The sequence below is a fragment of the Triturus cristatus genome, chromosome 4_2 (assembly GCF_964204655.1).
Source record: "Triturus cristatus chromosome 4_2, aTriCri1.1, whole genome shotgun sequence".
Lineage (NCBI taxonomy): Eukaryota > Metazoa > Chordata > Amphibia > Caudata > Salamandridae > Triturus > Triturus cristatus.
This window is the reverse complement of record NC_140586.1, coordinates 66,933,389-66,951,654: the sequence shown is the minus strand read 5'-3', so window position 1 is coordinate 66,951,654 and position 18,266 is coordinate 66,933,389. Positions and strand designations below refer to the sequence as shown.

General features: G+C 44.4%; 1 protein-coding gene across 1 annotated transcript in view; it reads right to left on the bottom strand.

The window, feature by feature from the left end:
* The window catches only part of CCDC159 (coiled-coil domain containing 159), a 144,671-nt gene that overhangs the window by 48,030 nt on the left and 78,375 nt on the right, over window positions 1-18,266 (bottom strand). Inside the window, exons 7-9 of the mRNA XM_085600529.1 lie at window positions 7,119-7,200; window positions 3,546-3,741; window positions 1,684-1,751 (exon numbers count right to left, since the gene is read on the bottom strand). Of these exons, the coding sequence (XP_085456655.1) occupies window positions 1,684-1,751; window positions 3,546-3,741; window positions 7,119-7,200 (346 nt within the window). The remainder of the gene's footprint in view (window positions 1-1,683; window positions 1,752-3,545; window positions 3,742-7,118; window positions 7,201-18,266) is intronic.

Below are 18,266 nucleotides of genomic sequence, written 5' to 3'. Positions count from 1 at the left end.
AAAGAAAATCTCAAATCATGATTTTCTTTTTGAAAATTAAAAAAACAATGCCCTCCTCGCCATGGGAGTTTCCTCCCAGGGCAAGGGGAGAATTAAGCACTTTTCAGTGCCTCTAACCTCCAAGTTTATTCATGGCACTGAAGGAAATCGAAAATGGCTATATGTCTGCCCATCTAAATTAAGCAAACCTCCGACCGCCCTTACTCCGTCGAACCATCAGTGGAGTTTGACCACAGTGGAGAGTGAGTAGTCTCCGCTGTCGTCAAACTGCTCTGCCTGAATTTAAATTGGGCGATCAGACCATAATCTTTGCAGGGAGGGCACTCCATCACTGTTGCAACAGAGTTCTCTCTCTGCTAAGATATATATCAGGCCCTTAGTCTTTAAAGGCAAAGCATATGATTGATAGGGAATTTCAAGAGCAAACCTTGTTAGGAGGCATATTTTCACATTCTGTTCTAAAACAGCGTCACTATGTTGTAAAACGGAACTATGCCCAGGACCACCAAGAGTGTACCTGGAACTTCCTGTTGGAATGCAGACAGTGCTAAGCATGAAGCAGAGTGCTTGCCGGACACTGCCAGGGGGTGTCTTGTCTGCTCAGTTAATGCTGCAGATGGCTTAAGTTGGGTTAGAGACATTCTATCTAATATTAGGTTCATGGTGAACACCTCAAAGCACTTAGCTCTTTCCCTCTTGAAGATTCAACATTTAAGGAATTCACCAAATGTCTCAAGGTTCAACCCTTCCCTCTCCAAAATGTATTCACTCTTCTCATTGACAGACTACTCTCAGGAGGATTCGGGAGCTTTTGGTACCTCTGGCTTCTTGATTGTTTGAGGAGGTAGGTTTACATTGTTTCACCTCTACCTCTATGAGCTCTGAAACATTATCAGAGGCATGCCCACCCCTTGCTTCTGGACTAGTCTGAAGCAACAGTCAGCAATGGTCAACAACAGTTGGCTTACACCTCAGATCTTCATTGGGGTATACATTCCCTGAATGTATGACCAGGAATCTCAATCACCACCAATTCTTTGGAGTTGGGTGAAGGTGTAGCACTGTGGGTTACTGTAGACCAGTGGCCTCTAGCCAAAAGAGGGCAACATGCTCCTCAGCAGCGTTGGGCATCTGAAAGCCACTTACTTCCACCCTTAAATATTTATTACCACTTCTAGAAGAGAATCTTGTGATTAGCACAGAGTATGTGTACACTACATAAGAAATCAGAAAATGAGAAAGTGCTCACTCTGCTATCTTATATTGGCCTGTGAGGGGGGTGATGCTTCCATCACACACAATAGGTAGAGCAGAGGTAGCAGCAATGCAACCCCCAGCCCCCACTCACAAAAGAACACAAACAATGTGGACATAAAGGCTGCAAGCTTCCTTCACACACAGAATCAGAATGTCCCTCACATACACAACAGATACAGCACAGGCACCAGCATTTAATTTTTAATGGCCGACAAAATCTGTTGAGAACAGACAAAAGCAATATAAGCTTCCCTCACACACAGAACAGGGCTGCATGTGCAGCAGTAGTGCAATCTTTCCTCTGATGCAGAACAGGCAGCGTACTCACAGCAGTGCCATCATTTCTTCACACACAAAACTGGGACCTCGCAGGCAGCAGAAGTGCAACTCTCGGGCCCGTGCCCAAATGACATGTAAAATACTTGCCTAGTTTCACTTGAACCTGCTCCAGGTCAGCTCGCAGACTCTCCAGTTCCTCCCATAAGAATTTCTTGCTGTGCATCAAAAGATGGACAGGGGGGAAAAACAAAAATAGAGGACAGTCATTGGATTGAGCAATAGTAGCTTACAACAAATTATGTCACAGATGGCTACACAGGCGCGTGTCAGGGGTGGACGAGCAACAGGTGAAATGGAAGGCGTAGCACTAGATCTACCCACATGCATGATGGGTAAACTAGACCTACTCTCATGTGAGATAAGAAGCTCTAAGAGGAGATCTACACATAGCTGAGGCAAAATGATTCAAATGGAGATCTACCCACAGGTGTGTCATGAGCATATACTGGATCCGCCCACAGGTGTAACGTGAGAATCTAATGTAAGATGTGGATCAGCTGCAGAGGTGACGATGATCCGAGCAGCAGATATGGTATGCACCTAATGTGATGGGGATGTTGGAAGTGGATATCAGGTCTAATGCTTGTTGGATGAATGAACACAGTAAAGGAGATACTATTCCTCTCTTCTCTAACTCTTACTTTCAGTGAGTTTGTATACAGCACAAGACTCTAGCAGAATAATTCCTCTTGTGGATTTCATGTGTAAGATTTAGTTTTTGAATGGTGGTCATTAAGGGATTCAATACCTGAACCTAATTCTAATCATCAGTACTTAAACATTGGAATGATAACGTCTGTTTATTGCTTCGGGGTCTATTTTCTCCTGATTCACCCCAAACATATCCATTAGGTTGGCGCCCCTATTTTGAGGTCCCATGCTATGCGTCCATTATAGTTCTTTGAACAATTTTTTACAGGATATTTTGGTAGCTAGCATTTCCCAGTTCTCAAGCTTCCAAGTTTTTAAGCTTCCTTTTGCTTGCAAGCACCAAGGGTTTTTGGTTTGGTATTTTAGCTACAAATTCCATTCCATGTGCTGGCTTGGCAGTGATTAATTCTGTTCTAGTTCTAAGTTTGTGCTGAGTTGGTGGCCATATCTGCACATTAGCTCCTTCACATTCCCTTCAGGATTCCAATATCCTCACTATCTGCACCTTTTAGCATTTTCTCAATTTGTTTCCCACTACCTGTGTTCCTTGTATCCATGCTAAGCTGTCTCACTTCGATTCAAACCCAACTCAACGAGTAGCCTTGTTTCCCTCACTTCCCTTCCGCTCCATTCACTCTCTCAAATGTGTTCTCACCTGGCCCTAGGACCTAAAGTTTTCATTGTTAGAACTCAAGAGACCCAGCGTGGAGCAAACGCTCCAATATGGTTTAGTTGTGTCTCCAGCTGGTATTTGTCCTTGTGTATGTATGTGACTTTGTCCTAACTGTTTTTGTGCAAAGTGTCATCCAGGTTGTAGCGCAGTCGTCCTAGTGGAATCTCTAATATTCAGCAACCACACTGAAGGATTCCAAGTGACTAACTTTGCATTTTTACTAAACTTCTTATGAGCGGCGCTGAGTCCATCACCTTGGTATTACCTAGTGAAGCTTGCAGTTGGCGTTTAGCTTATTCCCTCTGTACAGCACGTCAGAGGGAATAAGCCACACCCCACAGCCTTGGTTCTTCTGCCTGTTATGTACCAGTCGCTGCCAGCCACCCTACACTTATCCTGTCTGCTGCTCCTTTCTGACATTTCCTTCTTACTGCAGTATGACCTTATCCCTAGCCCTTCATTGTCTTCTAGTCCCACTTCTATGGGTGTCATTTCTCTCCTTTTCCTGTGCTGTCTGTTCTAAATGTGCTGTCTGTATTTACATTTCTGTGTACTCTCATTCAGTTGCTTGGTAACAGACAGCAGACTAGCAGAGTAAAACCCCCTCCCCCCAAAAAAGTATCACCTCTCCTGGATTTCCTGGGACAGGTTTTCTACAGCTTCGTTCCTGTTGCATTGCTCAATGTCGGCTCTCTGTTTGATGTACTCCTGCAGGTGGGACACTTCTTTCGCCATGGACCGCCAGACATCTTGAATCTTTTGGTCCATGAGGCATTCCAACTTGTCTTCACTCGCTGGGCTCCCTATCCGCTTCACCTCCTCTGGGAACACATCATGACAGTGAACAAGACAGGAAGGATTGCAAGGTGGAAAGGAGAAAGGTTAATGAAAACTGTGATGGTCCTCAATGTTGAGAAGCTGTGGGGCAGGGGGTTCAGAGATGTTGATTTCAGTATGGAAGCAAGAGGCAGGATCAAGTCAGGCAAAAATAGTAGAGGAGCTGCGAGGATCAACAGATCTAAAACAATCCTTTGGGGGTGGGAGAATACATTTTGAGATGGGGTTAAGAAGAAGGAAATTATAACTAGACATGACAGAGTGATAAAAGGAGGGAGACTGAAGGTTAATTCGCAAAGGAACATATTACACCTATTTCACCAATATACTATGCATGGCGGTACTGGAAATGTAGTTAACAGTGAAAGCGGGTGCACAATTTGGCTGCAATCGTTGACCACAGTGACTTCAGCTGTGAAGGGAGTCTCAAGTTTGATCAAATGAAAAGGCTTTGACCAATCAGAACAATTAGTCAAATACCTGGGAGGTCATGGATGACTGGCTACAACACCAGTGCCTTCATTTTTCTTTGATGAAAAGGGGCCCTAGATGAGTGGCTATATATTGGCCATATTTCATGAACCACCACTCTAAATCTGGAATTACAACAGAGCTCCAAATCTGAAATTGTTCCAGTGCTCCAAAATCAGTAATTTTACCAGTGCTGCAGATCCGACATCCAACCAATGCTTCAAATCTTATATGCAATCACTACTTTAAATTTTAAATTCAAACAGCGCTCAATATGAAGAACAACCAGCAATACAAATCTGAAACCCAACCAACAGTTTAAATACGGAATACAACCAGCGCTCAGTGCGAAACGCAACTAGCACGGTTTCATGTGTTTATCTCAGGATCAATAATCACTTTGAATTTAATCAAGGGTGATTAATCTCAAAGCAATTAATCTTGGGCTTTCACTTTGAAAATTAATTTTACAATAATATAAGAGCTTTTATACTAGGAATTCTAAGATAAATCGCAAAATAACCTTTTTTCCATTTATTTATCAGAAAGTGCCCCATACCTCGTTTGCCTGTTTAATCTTTTGCTTTTTGCTTAACCTTTTCACTTCTATTTTCATTGTTGTTCCCTTTAATCCTTATTGTCTACCCACATCAAGCTGAACGTTTTCCCCTCTCAGTGGTTATGCTGTTCCAATTTAATGAACCTGAATTGTTTTGTATCTCAATGTAATTAAACTGACATAATGCCAAGTCACCATGAACTCTAAAATCCAACCAGGTCTCAAACTAAAATCCTTCAAGCGATCCAAACCGGAAATCCAACCACTGCTTGAAATCTGAAATCCATTCACCACTTCAAATCTGACATCCAAGTAGCATGCAAGTAGAAATCCACCAACTCTCTAAATCAGAAAGCCAAATATTGCTCCAAAACTGAAATGCAATTAATACTACAATTCTGAACACCAAACAGAATTTCAAATCAGAAATTCATTCACTGCTCTAAATCTGAAATCTAACCTGCACTTTAAATCTGAAATTCAGCCACAACTCCAAATTTGAAATAGAACCAGAACTCCAAATATGGACTACAAATAGCAAGGTTCTACATTTTTTTCAAAGGATGATTAATCACTTACATATTAATCATCATTATAATTTTAGGGTGATCAATCTCAGTATTTTAGGTTTTTTTTAAACAATTTTACAATAATTTAACGAATTTTAAATCTGGATCTTTGATATAAATGTCTAATTGTGGGGGTTCTATTGCCTTAAACTAATAATTTCCCATTTCTTTTTTAACCTATATTTTTCCTTAAAATATAAACTACCTTTTCTGCTACCATTACCTTTAACCCTTAGTACTTAACTTAGTGCTATTTCTTCTTCTGGAGTTTTAATGTCCTGATGTTTGTATCCCAAACTAATTAAACTGAGGTAATTGCGTGATTCCACCAGCACTCCAAATATGAAACTGAACTTGTACTCGAAATCCGAAATACAACCAGTGATCTAGATCTGAAACACAACCAGTGCTCTAAATCTGAGATTCAACTAGTGGCCCAAATTTGAAATCAAATCAGTGTTCCAAACCTAAAATCCACTCACTTCTCTACACCTAAAATCCAGCTACTGTTACAAATTTGAAACCTACCAATACAAGTTTCCTGTTTCCAATGGTTTGTCTCTGGGAAATGAATCACCTCGATATTAATCATGTGTAATTAATCCCTGGCTTCTATTATTTTAGAATTAGCTATACAAACATTCCTGGACTTTAAAATCAGGAATGTTAAGGGAAATCTTAGAATTTCCTTTTTTCTTTTATTACCATTAGGAGGATAGGCTTCCCTTAACCTAATACTTCCTTTTCTTTAACCTGTCACCTTCCCTTATACCTTAACTTATACACCACTATTTGGCTTCACCTTTAGAATTTACTTGCAACTTACTCCATTTTTTTTAAATGTACCTGATGTCCTCGCTTTATTACTTTTAGGATTTTTGCATCCCAAAGTAATTAAACTGTGATAATGATATGTCACCAACAGCTATTGAAATCCAACTACAGCTTAAAATATGCAATTCGCACAGCATTCGATCTGAAATCGAACCAGTGAATCAATTCTGAAATCCTACTAGTTCTCCAAATCCAAACTCCATTCAGAGCTCAGAATCTAGATTCAGCCAGTGCTCAGTCAGAAATCTAACCAGCTCCTCAAATCTAAACTGCAAACAGGCTCCACATTTTAAATGTAACTGCTGCTCAATGTGAAACCCAACTTGTGTTTTTATTCCCCAATCGAATCACCACTCCAAATCTAAAATCCAAGTAGATCTCCAGTTCTGAAATCCAACCAGCATTCACTCTGGAATGCAACCAGTGGTCCAAATCCAAAATGTAACTAGGGCTTCCAATCTGAAAACCTACCAAAACACTATTTTTTTAAAACAATTAACAAGAGTCCACGTGTTTGTCTCTGGATGATTAACTTTAAGAACAATCAAGGTGAACATTTGCATTGTTCTTCTCTGAATATAGGGTGCCTTGGAGACCCAGACCTCTGACACAATGTTTTCCCATTTCTTACTCTTTGAGCAAATTTTGAAGTACCTTGGGCTAAAAAGATGATTTGCTGTTTGGCTTTTCTCCGTACCCCTAACATCAGGGCTATATAAGGCCTTTTCTTTCAATCAAATGACTTTGTTTGGGTGAGCCATAAGACAGTTGCCTACAGTGGCCTTCAGCCCTGACCACAGTAAACAGATAGAGGATTGGTCCATATATTGACAAAGTGTTTGACATACAAATCTTTTCCCCACCCATGAGTGCAATGGTTTTGGGGAGAAGATAGGAGGGCAGTGTGTGGTTGGGATATGGCACTTACCTTCCAGACGTTGGATTTTGCGAAGTTGCTGGCAACTTTCTTGCTGGAGCATGGCGATGGACTGGTTCAGGCACTCCACCACCTCAGGATGACACAACGGACATGAACTATGAGTGGCGTTAGCACTGTTGTGGATAACTATATTGAGATTGAAAATAATGACCCACAATAATATTTATGCGACCTACCACTACACTGCAAAATGTGTATATAATTAATATGTATAAAAAATGAAGTTACTTACCTGTAACTCCAGTTCTCTAGCTTTGCCATCCTTCATAGACTCACATACTTGAATCCTTCCCCATCGTCAGACTGGGAGCCCTCGTAACAACTAAACCACAGCAGCGGACCCATACACTCAGTAGAATTACATTCAAACTTTTCTATCCTATCTACATCGTTCTACATGGCTCAAGCCCCAGCCTCACCCAGATGTTCCTCTGCCTTAGGCTTTCAACTGCCAGATGTTCTATATTGTGTGTGTATAACAATAAAGACATTAAGCCTTTTAACAAGGGGAGGTGGGTGGGTTGCATAGGAAACTATGAATTATGCCAATGCCGGAGAACCGAACTTACAGGTCAGTAACTATATTTCTTCTCCAGCATTGGATCTTTCATAGATTCATATGCTTGATTTCAGTTTATCAAAGCAGTACCATATATACTATACAAGGGTGGCTCATCCGCAATGGTTAAGTAGCGTCGCCCCACATGCACAAAGCCATCAGGTGAAAAATAAAACGATTTACTAAAATCTTTTTATTTTTCATTTGCCAGCTCTGAACCAGCGTGTGCAGGGAGGGGTGGGGCCGGAGCCATGGGAGGAGGACTAGTTTGTGCACTTATATGTGTGCATGTGTTCTTTGACTGGCCGTCTCAGACCGACCAAACACACATGGGCACTTAGGTTTCTCCAACAAGGCTGTATTGAACAGCCCGGCTGGAGAAACAGCACAGACTCCTGAACGAGCCCGCTCAGACCAATCCCCACACTGTTCTCATAGCAGTGCGGGAATTGCACAGGGAGTCTGTGATGTTGCCTCTGTGCATGCTGGGACAAGGAAGCAGCAGAACACAGAGGAGCGATGCGGTTGGCAGCTTTGTGAATACAGTATCACCTGATTTGTAGATCTTAAAAATCTTGAAATTGCGGCTAAATGGACTTTAACTGAATTAATAGATAATACTGATCTTCGGAGATGCAATAAGAAAGGGCACAAATTAATATGGTGCCATCTTCAATGGGTCTAACGTCTCTGCTCGTGCCCACACCACAAAACATTTCCATGAAAGATTTATGTTTTAATCTTGGATGATGTTCAGGTTTCTTTTCATTTGCTTATAGTCACAGGAATATTTAGATGACCAAACTCTAAGTCCTGATGAGCAATGCCGTTATGAGAAGTTACTCTGGGTTGTGGTGAAGAATTAGTGCCTCGCTCTTCGAAAGTAGGTTGATATCTAGCTTGAACAATGCAGCTATGCTTAACTCCCATAGATCTGCATACACATGCTGACATGCCCACACTGGTGCCACTGGAATCAACTTGCATCTCTCTCCTCGTTTTGCATATTACTCTCGATATTAATGGAAGTGGTGGGAATGCATACACAAACTTCCCAGTCCAGTTTATTGTAAAAGCATCTCCAGGGGTGCCTGGGAAAACATCTGCCTGCAAACCTCTTGCATTTGCAATTCTGATTTGTTGGAAACATGTCTCACTCTGGCGCTCCACATCTTTGAAATATTTTCAACTGTTTGTCATCTATCTCCCGCTTGTGTTTCTGCATACTGCCTGCTCAGCTGATCTGCTATGTCACTGTGCATCCATTGAATGTGCTCTATTGAGAGCTCTTCATTGTTGCCAATTTCCAAATATCCTGAGCTTCCTTTGAAAGAACCATTGGCTTTGTTCCACCTTGTTTTCAAATTGTATTCCTTGTTATCGTATTGTCTGTTCTGATCATGACATGCCGATTCCTCACTATGGGCAAAAAGGTTTTTCAGTGCTAGATTAAGGGCTCTCAACTCCAATAGGTTTATCTGCAAACGCTCTTCCTATTTTGTCCACACACCATTCATGTGATCCTTTTCTAAATCGTCTCACCATCCCACTAGAGAAGCCTTCATTGTCAGCCATAAATGTGGTTTTTCTGGTTGTAACACACAACACTTGAAGATGCTCTCTTCCTTCATCCACCACTGCAAAGCCTTCTTCATGAGTAGTGGTACTCTGATTACATTGTCCCATTCTCCAAGTGCCTGCTGCCACTGCTCGTCTAGCTTTCGCTGTATCACTCTCATTCGGAGGTGACAATGTGGTATCACCTGAATGCAGGTGGACATTGTTCCCAGCATTGCCTTGAGCAATCTCCACAAAGCATTTTGCTTTCCCAACAAAATAGCTACCTGTTGCTTTGCCTTGCTGCCTCGTTGCTGAAAAGGGACTGCCATCCCTCGCTCTGTCATTATTCTTGCTCCCAAAAGCACCAGATCTCTGCTTGGTTGTGTAAAGAATTTTGATTTTTGTTGTTGGCTTATCCTAGCCTCAAAAGTATTGTAATTGTGAAACTAGTCATAATCTTCACACTCTGAAAATTGTCCACTTCACAAGCTAGTCCTCCGGGTTTGGGTATACCATACCTCCCGCTCTTCTTATGTATGCTGCTATTAGAGGCATACACTTTGTGAAAACTTTAGGAGCCGACCTCAGTCCAAATGGAAGGGCATTTAAGATAAATTGTGGATATTTTCTGTGACCTTTGTGGATTGGTTAATTGAAGGAAGCATCTTCCAATTCTATTAACTGCATGAATCTCCCTTCCGTATAAAGGGCAATCTCTCTTCCAAATGTGACCAACCAGAAACTCTTTTTACTTTTCAACTTGTTCAGCCCTCTAAAATACAATATTGGGCATCAATCTCCAGATTTGGTTTTAATATAAGAAAGAACCTTGAGTAGAAGCCTGTGTTCTTCTCCTCTAACAGTACTCTCTTGATAGCTTCCTTCTTTATTTGCTCTAATATCTCTTGCTTCAATGTCTGCGTTTCTCTGGGATTGGTGGTAGAGATGGGGTTTTCTCCAGAAATTACAACATATGTCCTTGAATCACAATATCTAGGACCCACATGACCGTTGTTATTTTCTGCCATTCTTCTAAAAAATGCTGTCTTCTTCCTACCACTAACAGTTGAATCTATGAGTGAGTGCTGGCTGTCAAGTCATGCTGTTCCTCCCTTTGCTTCAACTTTGGAGGACTGGTTGCCTCTCTTATGCCTACCTTGAAGCATCAAACTCTACATTGCATGTGGCTGATATGCAACCTCCCTTTACACTTTTACAATGAACGTTTTTTGGTTGCATTACAATTTGGGTAGACCTACTAGCTCTAAGATTCAACTTGGGAATTAATTAATTTTACCTCAAACCGAGTTGATATGCAACTCTCTTTGGCTCTGTGGAACCCCTATTTTTAAACTCTGAGTGTTGTCTGCGCTTAGGTTGCGATTCATATCACGCTTTGTGCCATCCTTTCGATTGCACCTAGAGGAGTTTACATTCTAGCCCTCTAACAAACTAAATGGCGTTGTCCATCTTCTATGCCGATGCAGACGTCTTCCACGCTGGTCACGTGACTTGCTGGCCGGTTTCAGGAAGTCGAGTGTCATCGTCTCGGCATTTCTCAACACTACATAAACTCGGACTTTTCATCGTCCGATGTCTCCGGGCTCGGTGGTACTAATGAGGTTGATCTGCCTGGCTGAGGACTTGGATGAAGTGAGTACATTGTTTCACTCGCTATACAGTGATTTATGCCGGGTTGTGATGTTACAGGGATAGTAATGTTATGTGGTTTCCCTGTTTTCTTCTCTCCCGACTTCAGCTGTTCTGTAGTCCCGCCACCCACCTTCTTGCCTAAGGAGCAAAGTTTTTCATTTTAATACGTAAGCCTTGTTTATTCTCCATTTTACTTCATGTGCCACAGTTTAAGTGTCTGTTAATGGGCATAATTGAGGAGATTCACTCGTTTTATGCATGATGGATCGGAATGTCTTCTCATAAAAGATTTTGAATTCCTTCACGATTCTGTAAGCATGGATTAACGAGAGATGTTGTCAATGTACAAAAGTAACTCTCTAATGTTAGCACACCAGGTGTCCACGTGCTGTTAATTTTTCATTTAGAAATGTACTAATAGCGGTTAGATGATGCTGCGCTTTAGTAATACAAATAATAGAAGTACTCTAGATTGTACTCTGTTTTCTTCCAGATATCCTGAGGCCTTTGTGGATTTTTCGAGGCCCCGTATGAAACCGTGAGTGTATCCGGTTCTCTGAACCTTAGGTCAGGGTAAGCCTTAGAGAGCTTATACCGCCAAGGTGACGTTTTGTATTGTCTATTAGGTCCTGAAGAAAGCTTTGTGACTAACAATAACAAGCTGAAACATGTCGACCATTTGTTTAGATACCTAATAGGATGTATCTGATCAATAATTATCAGTATTAGTCATCCTACACTGTTTTTAACCAGTGCCTGGCTTGTCATTATTAAAATTGTTTTTGGCAAATTTTTGGGCATTTTTTAAACTTCACATTCCCTATCACATACGAGAATTCTGTTTGTCCGATATCTGCGCTCCGCTGTAACTAAAGCGTTGAAGCACACCAGAGGTGCAGTAGGCACCCCTGGTGGAACCCTATGATGAAGCATGTCACCGACTAGGTCGGTGAGTGAGGGTTCTACGCAAATATCTGATTGATTTTTTTCGGCAGCACTTCGTCAATTTACATATGCATATACATGTGTATATACTATTGTATGCTTATATGTGCATATATACATAATTTTACCACTGGTATTTTATGTACACACTCTTTTGTTGTTTAAAGTTCTAGCATAGGGGGAATAAGAGTGTGACTCAACCCTCTCTCTCTTGTTGTTTTCATCTATGATCCAGGCAGCGTGCAGCTGTGAGAGTTTTTCACTGATTTTTAGTGAGTTTTGACTAGATTTTAGGCTGTGGCACTAAAATGGAGAACACAGGGCTGTCTTACACTGATGCAGAGGTTGACGCTCTACTAGCTGATTCCTCTCTCTTTTCGGACCCTTCTATAGCGCAGACAATTTCTCAGACTACGGAATGGGAAAACTTAACAGAACAAAAACGAAGTCGCATTCGTACCATCCTTCATGGGACTATACTGACTGAATATTTACGTAATAATATAGCCCCCAAGGGTCTTTTGGTTACGAATGCACCTCGCATTTTCCTTGAAGACCCTATATTCAGGAAGGACTGGGCCCAGATCGCGTGGCATTGTACCCGTGACTGGCTTGTTTTAATCATTAAAACTGCCTTAAGACTCTCTGAGGCTTTGATGGTGGAAATTCAACTGACGGAAACGCATTTTAGAACGACTCTAACTGGTTATAAAAAGAAACTTGACGAGCTTAATAAGGAAATCACTGAATATAAAGATACACTAACTCAATCTAAAGCTCAAAAATTCCATAAAGATCTGAAACGTTTCTCCTTTACCAAGATTTATCCTTATGCTCATCCGGATTACATTCCCACTACAAAAAACGAGGATCAAATTGATATGACTGATGACAATGATTCGTTCTCAAGTGGCTCCAGTAATGAGAGCACAAAGTCTAAACAACGAGGGAGAGGCAGGAACAGATCTTATCAGTACCAACCTAATGGGCAACCTTCTCCCAATCAAGGAGGTTTAAGTTATCATAACCAGTTTCTACCCCCTCAATTTTCTTTTATGGGTTGGAATCCCGGTTACATGCAACCACCTCCTTTCCCACAGAATTCCTTTCGCCCTCCTTTTTTAGACAGAGGACGGCGAGGACGAGGGAGAAGGAGAGGAAACAATCAGGTACACTGGGAGCAGGAGGAGGGGATAGGCAACCACACACGCAGCAAGGCCGGGACCAGCAACCAAAGAGTTTAGTGACTAATCTATCCTCAGTTATTCTTACTCAGTCGGAGAGTGAGGTACTAGAGAGGGTATTGGGTTTCGACCCTACTGCACGACTTGATCGTTTCCGGCTACATTGTGAACTTTCAGAATTTTTTAGAAAACTAAAGCTGAAGTTCTTCTTTGAGAAACATCAGTCTGATATCACTGTAGATCATCCCAGTGACACTGGTTTACGTCTAAAATCGACTTTCACTCCTCCCCCCCCATCTGATTCCAGCAGAAATTACTGCTTTTGAGCAAGCGGTTTTTAATGATGTGGAGGCATTTCAGGACAAAGGTACTTTTAAGAACATGAGCTCAGTGGAATTCCAGGCCCTACAGTCTCTACAATCCAACCCCTCGATTGTGATAAAACCAGCAGACAAGGGGGGTGGTATTGTGATTCAGAACGCTACTGACTACGATCAAGAATGTAGACGCCTTCTGGATAACCCTAAAAATTACCAGGTACTACTTAGTGACCCCTCTCTGTGAGAAGTTGGCCTGATATGTAGTGCTCACTATTCTAGTGATCACTGTGTATCATTCCAAACAACCCTTATTGATGATTGGTTGTAAGTCAACCTTATAGACCAGCTATCCTAGTAGCGTGGACAAGAGCAGTCTTCAGGATAAACTCTAGAGGGCGTGTTAAGCCAGCTGTTTACCATCACATATACCCCTTGAACGCCAAGTGAAAGGACACCACACAAGTTGTTATGAAAATAAAGGATATTTATTTATAACAAGACTACCCTGGCTCTTTATGAGTCAGGGAGCTAAGCACAATACAAAACTCTTAGGAAAATACTTCTGGTTGCACAATCTACACAAATGCCCGAAGGGCACGAAACTATTACACTGCAAGTGGAATGGGAGAGGTTAGAAAGTTTAAAGTTACTGATTCCGGAGGAATCCGATCAGTGGGACTAAACGAAAAAGGAACTGGACACTTGTAGAGTGAACCTACGATGGAGCACCGAGATGCTCGAGTTACCTAGCCCAGAGGCTGCGGCTGCGTGGGGTTCAGCAAGATGTCGGGAGTCCTCGTTGTAGTCTCAGGAGCCTGACAGAAGAAGTTGCTGGCAGGCGACCAGTGTCGATGTTCAGCGAGATCCAAGCCTGGATCGGTGATGAAGGAAACCTGAAAGCAGAGGGGACTCAGTTCTCAACCGCTAGCCAGCGATCGTGTGGGTACCAGGAAGGTACCGGATGAAGTCACCTCGACCAGGTGAGTGGATGACGTCGGACTCGGCTGTTCCTCGGACCAGGAGGCGCGGCGGCGACCAGGATGGAGGGCGAGCTGTCCCACGAAGGTGTCTGCTGTCGATGATGCTGGGCCCAGGAGTGGGGCAGCAGGTCTTGGCAGTGGCAAACCCACGCGGTGGAGTCAAGATGGCGTCTGGGGTGGACCAGGAGGGTCCGAGGTACTCCTCTGTTGAAGGGGAGCAAGAGCCAGTCTGGAGCAACCAGGCCAGTGATGAAAGACTGTCGTGGTGCGTCGTGAAGAGGGCCACAAGCCGGTCGGCGAGTGGTCGGACAACGCGGTGAGCAGCAAGGAGCAGAAGGGCCCCCACGCAGATCTCGTGGATGCTGGGGAGGCAGACTTCGGTGCTGGAGCCGCTCAGGGTTAGGGCTTCTCAAACCCTAGGTGCACTCACTCGAGGGTCCCTCGGTGGGCGTGCTAGATAAGCGTCGTGCAGGTTCTGAAGATGGCCGGTCCCGCAGGTCTCGTCACACCTACGAATCTCAGCTGGGCTGACGATGTAGGTAGAGGTCAGAGATGGCAGGGAACCCGGGTCTCGTCGAGCTGGGCAGTCTTGATCCGTGGGAGAGACGTGCAGCAAACCGCAAGCGCTTAGGTGGTGCCTGCTGGTGCAGGGTGGCTACTCCTTAGCCACAAGGGAGAGTCTTCAGAAATAGTCAAGAGTTCCTTTCGTGGAAAGTAGTTCAAGATTCAGAATTATCCAATTTGGGAAGGGGACTCGCTCCTACCTTTATTCTAGGAAAAGGGGCTGGCCCGTGACTAGGTCCTACCTATGGGTGGGGCCAGGAGGGGGGTGGTTACACCCCTATCCTTTGTCCGGCTTCGCCCCAGCTCAGGGGCAGGGTTGCCCCCGAAACTGGTTTGAGCCGGGCTATGCACAGCGAGCACCGGGGTGCCACTTGCAATCACCTTCCTTTCAGCCCTGCCTACCTGGGATACACAAACCCTGTCTGGGATGGTGCTAACACCGCCCTTGACAGGAAACCCTTTGTCCAAGCTCCCCTCGCTGGAAGGTCTCCCAGCAGCAGGAGGTCAGACTTGTGTCTGGTGGCAGCATCCATTTTGTGATGCTGAGGCTTGAGTCAACTTTAACCGGGGTTCAAGGTTACTTCCATGTCGTGCCCCTCTAAAAGGGGGGAATGCTAACCCCGTCGCCAGAATTGGCGAGGGGTTCGTATTCCAATTCGTATGACACCTTACTCGACATGTGTGGGTGATGCGATGCCAGAGTTAGCAAGTAACCGCGAGGATTATAATGCATTTTAAGGTAGTTGGCACGCGTCACCATGGAACGGCTATTAGGACTTGGTTCCGCAAGCCGTCGACGGGCTCAGCTCGCGCCAGAGCACCATCCCACATGATTCCCCGCACTCTGCCTTCAGGATTGATAAGGCCTGCCATAGGAGTGACTGATAGGAATCCATGTGTCCATTTTAGGGTTAGGTATAGGAATACTACACCTACAGCAACGGGTGATTACACCACCTTGCCCCAGCTGTCGTGCAGCCAGTTGTGTCAGATTTGGGCGGCCATCCAGGGGTGGCATAATACATGCTGCAGCCCCTGGTAGGCCCTGGGTACACCGATGCCCTGGATACCTGTGGTATGCTGATACAGGGACTGATAAGGCGGCCCAGTTCCAATTAGTGGATGCACCTAATGTACATGTGTGTTAATTTCGAGAGAGAACAGCTAGGCTGTGGGTCTGATTGGCAGGCCCACAGCCAGGGAAAGTCGTAAACCAATGAAGCAAAAAGCAAAAAATCTGGGTGATCATAGGATTGCAGACCCTACTCTCCTACATGACCCCCCCCCAAACTTTGGGACAATAAGCTAACCTTGACCAGGTGAGTCTTCTTGCTCTAAGTGGAAATACCTGGAGAGCCCATCTGCATTGCCATGATCAGTGCCAGATCTATGCTCCACTGTGAAGTCCATCCCCTGTAGGGAAATGGACCACCTAAGTAGTTTGGGGTTTTCACCCTTCATTTGATTTAGCCACAAGAGGGGCTTATGGTCGGTCTGAATCTTGAAGTGAGTGCCAAACAAGTATGGCCTCAACTTCTTCAGGGCCCAAACCACAGCAAAGGCCTCCCTCTCAATAGCTGACCAATTCTTCTCTCTGGGGGTCAGCCTCCTGCTAATAAAAGCTATGGGCTGGTCATGACCATCAAAATTCAGCTGAGATAGAACAGCTCCCACACCCAACTCCGAAGCGTCTGTTTGGACAATGAATGTTTTGGAGTAGTCTGGAATCTTTAGGATAGGCGCTGTGCACATGGCCTGCTTTAGGTCATCGAATGCCTTTTGACAGCTTGCTGTCCACTGAACTTTTTTTGGCATCTTTTTACTTGTCAGATCGTTTAGCGGGGTCACAATGGATCCATAATTTCTGACAAATTTCCGGTAATAACCAGTCAGGCCCAAGAAAGCTCGAACCTGAGTCTGGGTGGTTGGAGGAGCCCAGTCCTGGATGGCCTGTATTTTGCTCTCCAATGGCTGAACCTGGCCTCCACCTACAAGGTGGCCCAGGTATACAACCTGTGTCTGCCCTATCTGGCACTTAGTGGCCTTGATAGTGAGGCCTGCCTTTTGCAGGGCCTCTAACACTTTCCTCAGGTGGACCAGGAGATCCTCCCAGGTGGAGCTAAAGACAGCGATATCGTCCAGATACGCCGCACAGAAGTCGTCCAACCCAGTGAGAACTCGATTCACCAGCCTTTGGAAGGTGGCAGGTGCATTTTTCAAACCAAAGGGCATTACCACGAACTGATAATGCCCACCCGGGGTAGAAAATGCTGTTTTGGGCTTGGCCTCCTCAGCTAACCTGATTTGCCAATACCCAGCTGTCAGGTCAAATGTACTTAAGTAGTTGGCCGAAGCCAACCGGTCTATAAGTTCATCTGCTCTTGGTATCGGGTGGGCGTCAGTCTTAGTGACTGCATTGAGGCCTCTGTAGTCCACGCAAAACCTCATCTCTTTCTTACCGCCCTGGGTGTGAGGTTTTGGCACAAGAACTACTGGACTAGCCCAGGGGCTGTCCGAGGGCTCAATGACTCCCAGCTCCAACATTTTCTGCACCTCTGTCTTGATGCAGTCTCTGACATGATCAGGCTGTCGATAGATTTTACTCTTTACGGGCAGACTGTCCCCAGTGTCGACCTCATGGGTACACCAATTGGTCTGACTGGGTGTCAGAGAGAACATATGTCAAAAGGATTGAAGAACCTGTTTACAATCCTGTTGTTGATGTCCAGAGAGGCTGCCACAAAAGACAACACCATCTACTGACCCATCGTCAGGGTTCTGAGAGAGCAGGTCCGGGAGAGGGTCACTCTCCTCCTCCTGTCCCTCATCTGTGGCCATGAGCAAGCCCATGCCCTCCCTGTCGACATATGCCTTGAGCCTGTTTACATGGAGCACCCGGTGGGGGCTCCGGGGAGTTCCCAGGTCTACCAAGTAGGTGACCTCTCCCTTTTGCTCAATGATTGTGTGGGGCCCAGACCATTTGTCTTTGAGTGCTGCTGGGGCCACTGGCTCCAGCACCCACACCTTCTGTCCAGGCTGATACATAGTCAGGACAGCCTTTTGGTCGTGCCAAACTTTTTGTAATTCTTGGCTCGCCTCAAGGTTTTTAGATGCCTTTTCCATGTACTCAGCCATCCGCGAGCGGAGACCGAGCACATAGTCCACAATGTTTGATGCCGGCTTTTTGAGAGGTCTCTCCCATCCTTCCTTTACCAAACAAAGGGGTCCCCTTACAGGATGTCCGAACAGAAGTCCAAAAGGGCTGTAGCCAACCCCCTTCTGCGGGACCTCTCTGTAGGCGAACAAGAGGCAGGGTATCAGGACATCCCATCTCCGCCGAAGCTTTTCAGGTAGTCCATGAATCATCCCTT